We start from the raw sequence: 8,062 nt of genomic DNA, 5'->3' as shown, positions 1-8,062 counted from the left end.
CCAAGCAGTACATTTGGTAGTTCATAACAGCTGATAATCACACAGAGACATTAGGGAAGGAAATACTTCAAATTCAGGAAATGCAAATATCTGTGCTGATTGATCCTGGTTTGTTGGAACTACTTAGCTGCTGGCACAATGGTGGATTTTAAAAGTGGTTACAAAATAGGAAATCACAGGAGTCGAGTTTCTTTATCCGTTCACACTCAGGAGCTCTGCAAAGAAAGCCTGGTTTGCACTCCCCTGGGCTTTGCTTTCCAGACAAGACTGTTCAAATACTTGACTTATGGTCCTCATGATTTTGGTGTCTGTGGGCTTTACTTGGCTGAACCTTTTTTCCTGAAGGTCTTTTCACTCCAGTTTTTGGGCTGGCTGATCTTTCCTGCCTGCCAGACGCTATTCCTGGTTTCTGTGAAGCTGCCTCTGCTCCTTGTGCTCGATGCTCAGCTGACTGAAAGCTCAAACTGCTGCTGCACCACCACCAGGGGAATTGAGGACTCCCAGGAAAACCTCTCCTGCCTCGGGGTGTTGATGATGTGGGGAACAGGCTGGTGGTGACAGGGAACAGCCGCTGACTCTTCTGAAATTACAGCTCTGGGGATGGGAGCAGGCGGCCCCACAGCTGCCCGGGGCTGTGTCCCAGGGGTTGGATACCTGCGAGCAGTGTTTAAAAAGCCCTGTGGATTCAGGACTGGGGGACAGCAGGGTTCCCGGAGCTGTTTAAAAGTTGCTGGTGACTGGTTTGGACACTGCTCCGAGGCGGCCGCTAGAGGCCCTGCCAAGCCCATCCCTTCGCTCGGCATCTCTGGGATGCTGAGTTTGCTCTCCCTGGAATCGACCCTTCTCCTTCCACCACCATTCCTGACCCTTCATCCTCACTTCTCGGGGTCTGAGCTCTGGCTTGTCCTCTCGCTGTGGGAGAGGCTGGAACCACATATTGAACATACAGAATAAATGGATTATCACAGAACTGCTTGGGCTGGAAGGACCTCTAAAGCTCATCCAGTCCAACCCCCTGCAGTGAGTGGGGCACCTTCCACTACATCAGGTTCCTCAGTTTGACAAAAGCCTGATTTGACCCTTAGCTGAATCAAGGGGAGCACAGAGATAATTCATACAGATGCCAGGATTCTGTTGATATCATCTATTACCAGCCCATGTGTCTATTTCAGCCTTTGAACAAAAAAAGCAGCATTTATTTTCTGGACTAACTGACAGATCTGTAGGAAAGTCAGGCTAGTGCCTTGCCTGGTTTCTCAGTGTGTATCTTGCAATTTTATGCTCACTGAGGCTAAAGTAAAACTTTATTGCACTTTTGTGTTTGGCATTTACATCCTGTTTATGTAAATTCTTCAAACAGCTTGATTTGTAGTAGAGGAAAACAATTCTTGCTGTATCTTTTTGTCTTTTGAAGTGTCCATCCACTCTGGAAGAGGAGAACTTGTATGGAAATTAAGTAATTTGTCTGGATGTTTTTCTGAGACTTAACTTTGCAGTCTTCCAACAGATTCTGGTCTTGTCATTATCAAACCTCAGACTGCAAGTTTTATGCACTCATTTTTCTGCTTGGGTCTTAAAATTTTGGCTGCATGACACTGACTGAAAGGATAGGGCTAGGCTAGAAATGATTACTAAGATTTGGGAACTGTTTCTTGCATGTATAAATCTTATCATTGAAATTTGATTACTTTTTTGTGTGTATCACCTTGGCCAAGTGCAAAATGTCAACTGCACTGGAGTTTTGAGCAGCAGTGGTGGACTGGCTTTGGTAGCACTGTTCTGACAAACCATTTGTGCTGTGCTCATCCCTGGAAGCTGAAAGTGAGCTACAAACTGGAGAATAATTTTGGTCTCCTCACAGCTTGTGTGTTCAAATTTAAACCATAGGGCAGAGCCAAGAAGGTTGGAAACAAGATCTGGGAATAGCATCTCTTGTGTCCCCAACACTTGTCATCATTCAGTCTTAGCAGCTTGTCCTGAAAACCTTTCCAAGACAGCAACTGTGTCACTGGACACTTGTCTGCACCATGGAACACAACAGGGCAGCTGCCACAACTTGGATTTTTCAGCCTGAAGCTGCCTCTGCACCAGGGATCTCAAGTGAAGCCAGAGAGGGTGACAGTGACATTCCACTGGCTGTGGCCCCAGTAGTGCCCAGGAGTTGCTCTGTGACCATTTTGAGTTCACCAAGGTTCAGTTCAGTTGGATCAAATCTCCCTAAAAATAGGGCTTTACTCCAGACTGGGTGGGTGCACTGCAGTGCAAGTGGATAGGGGAAAGGAAAAGAGTGCAAAACAAGGTGGGGTTATGTGAGGAATAAAAATGCTTCTGGAAATACTTTCCATTTCATCTGAGCTGTCAGTCTTTCCTATGCCCTCTCCTCTGTATTAATTCTTCCTTCTGTTTTTAGCTGCTTGTTGCCAAAACTGGTGATTTTCAGGCAAAAGCTTTCTCACAGCAAACCAAGCCTGGTATGCGAGGGGAAATTGTTTATTCAGGAGTGTCTTCCAGCAGGAGGTAATTTGGAGGGGACAAGAGCAGTCAGACACAGGGAGGACACTTACTTAGAAAAGGCTGTAGGTTCTGAGATGTGCTGACCTCACATTCTATATTTTGAGCCCCAGGGCCATCGTGGGCCTGTCCCTCAGGTGGGACATCTGGCCTGATGTAATGCTGACCTTGCCTTGAAGCAGGAAAAGCACAGGCAGCTCAGTCTGCAGTTTGAACAGGAACCATCTGAGCATGATGCTCCCACCACGTTGTAATGGATCACATGGACTGGAAATGGCTTTTATTTTGTAGAGATCTGAGGAGCACAGAGGTATTTTGTTTAGCTGTAGTCAGTACACACAAACTAAGGGCAAAATGAACCCTGCTCTCTTTTACATGTCCAGCTCTGACAGCACAGGAGTCAAGTGGTGTAAGGGGAGGTGTTCTGTGGTGTGAGGAGCTGCAGCAGAGCACAGCTGAAGAACACTGGCCTCTGTAGCCAGTGGCAGGTATGGGAAACCTCCTTAGTGTCCTGTAAACAGAGATTCTGTGGTCCAGATAACCAAATTATTTCTGTGGGGCTGAGGGAGCTTTAGAGACAAGTCTAAATGTCAAAGACATGTCTGAATCTGTAATGCCAGGCCTTTGCTGCTCTGCATCCCATCCTTCACACAGGCAGCTTCTTCACCCCATGGCTATGGCAGGGAGGGGATGTTCCTCAGGAAGAAGGCTGAGAAAATGTAAAATCCTGTTTCAAATGTCTGTCCAAGATTCATGTCTGAGAGATTAGAGCATGATGAGTTCCCTGCTTCCAGTGCTGGCCCCAGGGAGCAGCTGGAGCTGCAGCTGCTTCTGTGGGGATGTGAGGAGCAGAGTGCCAATATCAGCAAGGGAGAGGCAATGCTTGTGTCCCGGGCTGGCTGCAGGGCAGCTCTTCAGAAAGAGGACTCGGGATGGATCTCTAGTGTTCATTGCAGTGTATTAGATCAGCCAGGTGCTTAAAGGTGCTGAGCAGACGATGCAGGAGCTCTGATCCTTTAATAGGGATGTTTGCCTGGTGGCCTCCAGGGAGCTTTCTTTTTTTTTGGACGTTGATTTGCAGCCAGGAATTTCTTGAAATCTTTTTCCTGCAATTTTACAGTATTTTCATTACTATTGGAGGTCTTGGAGGTCAGAGCTGCGGGTGCTGTTTGGGAAGTGGGTCTCTCCTTCTTGCACCTGGCACATCCAGGACTCACAATATAGAGGACTTTCAGCTTGGAGTGTGTGACCCAGTCCCTCATGCTGTCCAGGACGATGGGCAGCAGGCTCACCACCCCTCCATAGCGATGCTGTGCTTCCTCCAGGCTCAGGTGATTCACAACACCATGGGGGTACCTGTGGGACAGAGGGAAACAACTGGCACAGGAGTCCCAGCCCTGCAGCCCTGGGAGCCCCAGGGAGAACAGCAGTGCACAGGCAGCCATTCCCCAAAAGCACGGAGACAGCTGTACATGGATTGAGGAGTCCTGCCAAAAAACACCCTGGCACAGACCTGGAGTCTTGGACAGGACACACAGACACTGCCCTGCAGAAATTAGCTCAGTGCAGGGCAGCAGCAGCAGCAGGAAGGAGCAGGAACCTGCCTGAGCACTGCAGGGGCCTCAGGGCACCCACCTGCCCAGAGAGAGGATGGACAGACAGAGCAGCACACTTTTAGTGCAGGGACACTGGCAGTGGTTGCCAGGAGCTGGCACAGGCAGCTGGGCAGCACCTTGGACCCTCCCTACAGCCATGAAGGGGCTGGGACAGAAGCCAGGGGCGAATGTGCAGTGCCAGCCCCCAGGAGATGAGCTGGGCTGGGCTGGGCTGGGCTGGCTGGCGAGGCACCTACGTGGCTCGAAGGGCAGTGAGGTCGTTGCTGTCGTTCAGGAGCAATTTGCACTTCTCCAAAAGGCCGTTGGTGACGCTGTCCCCAGCGTGCACCGTCTCCATCCTCTGGCACAGGCAGCGCAGCTCGTTGCACAGGGACACGAACATGTTGAGGATGCGCCTGTCTGTGGAGTTGTAGCAGTGGTGGTCCTTGTAGCACTGCACCTGCACGGGGGGAAATGGCAGCGCTGCTGACAACGGCAGAATGGGAACACCTCACTGGGATGGAATGGCTCAGTGCAATGTCTGCCACAATCCTCTTCAAGGCAATGGGCAAAGCCCTTCTGCTCTCAGGGAGAGGCAGCCTTGGAAAGGACAAGCAGCTCATTGTGTGCCCTAATCCTGACAGCAGCCTGGCTTTCACTCTGCCTTTGGCATCCATCTGGGTTTTGGGCTTGAGTTCTGCTGTCTCAAATCCACAATTCTGATTTGATTTAGATTTTCTTCCCCTCTCTGTCTCCAGGTGGTCTAAGTTCTACTTTTCAGTACAGCATGCTATAAAAATTCCCAGACAATTCACTTAGCAGCCCAGCAAAGCCCTTGCCCACGTGGGACTCTCAGCCCTCAATCCATCATCCTCCCTGTGTAACACAGCCATTATTTTTAATAAGCACTATAGAAAGATACAGCAGCACCAATACCAGGGGGAAGAGCCAGGCATGCTGCTTCCTACAGGCTGAGGATTACAGATTCCATGTGTGCCTGGGGAAGGAGCCTTGCTCTCATTGTTTTCCTGTAGCCTGTGTTTCTGGCTGGGCCCCAGCAGTGCTCAGCTAAAGCAGAAAGTGCTGCTCAGCCTTGAGATTCCTTCTGAGATCACGGGAGGCCCCACCCAGGTGATCTCTCCCCACCCCTTCAGTTACACACAAACCTTCCTGGGCACTTTTTGTCCATCTTCCCTTCAGGAAAAACATTTCTCCAGCCCCACGTGCTGTCCCTGTGGCCATGGCAGGGAGCTCCTGGTGCTGAGGGGTTTGTACCTGGACAATGGATGACACAGGTCTGATCATGTCATGGGCTTCCTCCCGGGTGCGCTCCAGGGCTCTGATGAAGGTGAACTGCTGCTGCTGGAAGAGCTTGTACTTCTCCTCGATCTTCCTCAGGGTCTCCACCACCTCATTCATGTTTACTTACTGCTGGATCTGGATGGAAAAGGAGAGACAGGAAGCTGCATTTTAGAAATGATGCAATTCTACGTCTCACCTGAGCTGGAATTGTGCAGGTGTGGTGGTGTTCACAGGGGTCCCAGGACGAGGGAAGAGATGAGAATCTTGACTCCTTGTTTCAGAAGGCTGATTTATTATTTTATGATATATATTATATTAAAAGAAAATGATATATTAAAACTAAAGTATAGAAGAAAAAGATTTCATCAGAAGGCTTGAAATGAATGGAATGATAATAAAATCTTGTGACTGACCAGAGAATGCGAGACACCCAGACTGTGATTGGCCATTAATAAAAACAACCACATGAGACCAATCCCAGATGCACCTGATGCATTCCACAGCAGCAGATAACCATTGGTTACATTTAGTTTCTGAGGTCTCTCATCTTCTTAGGAGAAAAGATCCTAGCAAAAGGATTTTTTATAAAATGTGTCCATGACAGTGTAGTTTAATGGAAAACTTATTAATAACTGTGTAATCATTGGCTTTTGCAAATTATTTTTATACAACATAGTTTGTAATCACTGCTTTTATTGTTGTATAATTTGTCAGCCTTTTATGGTTAATACCCCAATCCCTGAGTAGATTATATATTTTAGTGTGATAAATATATTCTAGTTTAGGCTCTCGCCAAATATTAAAACAGAGATTTTGTGCTGTGCATTATAACATTAACTGTTGCAGAAGTAGTTAATGTTTTTATTTTTGTAACTGTCTGACAATGGTGAGAATGAGTCAGATAATTTTGTGAAATTGCTAATGTTGATTTCATGTACGAGTGGAGTATCTTATCTGTATGATAACATTGAAAAGAACCAGGTAAATAAACACTGAAAGAAAGAATGCAAGGAGGATTTTACCACTGACCCTTCAGCTGGCACTAACTGCCAAATCACAGAACAGGGACCCTTGTGAAGAAATAAAATACATCAATCTCATCTGCAGTATGGCACACACCTTAAGTGTTAAGGGTTGAAGCAAGCAAAAAGAATTCCCAGAATAAGAAAACTCAAAGGAATCTTTGAATATGTATAATCTCATGAAAATGTATTTGACCAATGTAATGAAAAACTATATAAGAAAAATTGGTTTAAGTTAACTGGCATGCCTCTGGCAGTTGCCAAGCACCCAGTGCTGTTATTAGTTTGTCCCTCTTACCACTTATAAAACTTTTAAGATTTTAAAGATTGAGGCACGTTTCTCACAATTACAAAAAAAAAAAAAAAAAGCAAAAAAAGGAGGAAAAACCAGAGATCTGTTGTGCCGAAGCCCTGCAGTCCCGGAGCCCCAAGGAATAAATCAATAATGCCTTGGTGATGGTGCTGCAAAAAGACGCAGAGCCCCGTGGGCAGCCAATGTGATGTCACAGACGCTGCCGGGCTGTGGGAAGGCAGTGCGGCCATGCCTCAGCCACAGCGGGGCCGAGGCAGCCCCAGGCCCTTCTCTCCCGGCTGTGAATCCTCGCCCCAGCGCCTCCCCAGCTCTCCCGCTCCCTGGGGCCGGCCGGGCTCGCCGGACCCCCCGGGCCGTTCGTGCGGCTGTGGCCGCCCCGCTCCCGCCCCGGCGGGCCCTGCGGCTCCTACCGGCCGGTGTTGGGGCGGTGTTGGTGCGGCAGCTGCCGGGAGGGGCCGGGCTGGCGGCGCGGCCGGGCCGGGCGGGACGAGCGGGCGGACAGCGCGGGCCGCGGGCCCTCGGCCCCACCGCGCCGCCGTCTCCATGGCAACCGTCGCCGTTCGATGACGTTTCCTCGTTCCCTTTACTGTAAACGAGGCAGCTGACCACGCCCCCGGATGGCGATAGGCCGCTTTCTGTCGCGCGGCGATGACGTCACCGTTAGCAACGCGTCGCGTTGCCAGGGCGGCCATGGCGGAGGCGGACACGGAGGACGCGGCCCGGCCGTGGCCGCCGCCCGCGGGCGGCCTACGCGGAGGAGCGGGGGCTCTTCCAGCTCCTGCAGGTGAACGGGGAGCCGGGCCGGCCCGGGGGAGGCGGGGAGGGGCAGCGGGGCGGGATCCTGTGGGAGGTGATGGGCGGGTGGGAAGTTTGTCCTGTAAACAGAGATTCTGTGGTCCAGCGAACCTAACTGTTTCTGTGGAGGTGGGGGAGGGCTGTAAACAAGTTTAAATGTCAGGGACGTGTCTGAATCTGTAATGCCAGGCCTTTGCTGCTCTGCATCCCACCCTTCACCCGCTGGCTGTGGCAGGGAAGGGATGCTCCTCAGGAAGAAGGCTGAGAAAATGTAAAATCCTGTTTCAAGGAACTTATCCAAGACTCATGTCTGAGATATTAGAGTCTGATGAGTCCTGACTGATCCCTGCTCCCACTACAGTGCTAGCCCCAGGGAGCAGCTGGAGCTGCTTCTGTGGGGATGTGAGGAGCAGAGTGCAAATATCAGCAAGGGAGAGGCAATGCTTGTGTCCCAGACTGGCTGCAGAAAATGGGCTCAGGATGGTTCTCTAGTGTTGATTGCACTGTATTAGATCAGCCAGGTG

At 49.9% G+C, this 8,062-nt stretch overlaps 1 protein-coding gene across 1 annotated transcript; it reads right to left on the bottom strand.

Moving 5' to 3' along the window:
• Positions 1-1,286: 1,286 nt before the first annotated feature.
• LOC118693305 (sperm acrosome-associated protein 9-like) lies at positions 1,287-5,538 on the bottom strand. Its single transcript, XM_036393766.2, has 3 exons — positions 5,382-5,538; positions 4,364-4,566; positions 1,287-3,867 (listed from the first exon to the last, which is right to left on the bottom strand). The coding sequence occupies exons 1-3, from the start codon at positions 5,523-5,525 to the stop codon at positions 3,528-3,530; spliced, it is 687 nt and encodes a 228-aa protein (XP_036249659.1). The 5' UTR covers positions 5,526-5,538; the 3' UTR covers positions 1,287-3,527.
• Positions 5,539-8,062: the final 2,524 nt, after the last annotated feature.

Source organism: Molothrus ater, chromosome 20, assembly GCF_012460135.2.
Source record: "Molothrus ater isolate BHLD 08-10-18 breed brown headed cowbird chromosome 20, BPBGC_Mater_1.1, whole genome shotgun sequence".
In the NCBI taxonomy this organism is placed as follows: domain Eukaryota; kingdom Metazoa; phylum Chordata; class Aves; order Passeriformes; family Icteridae; genus Molothrus; species Molothrus ater.
This window is presented reverse-complemented; position numbering and strand designations above follow the sequence as displayed.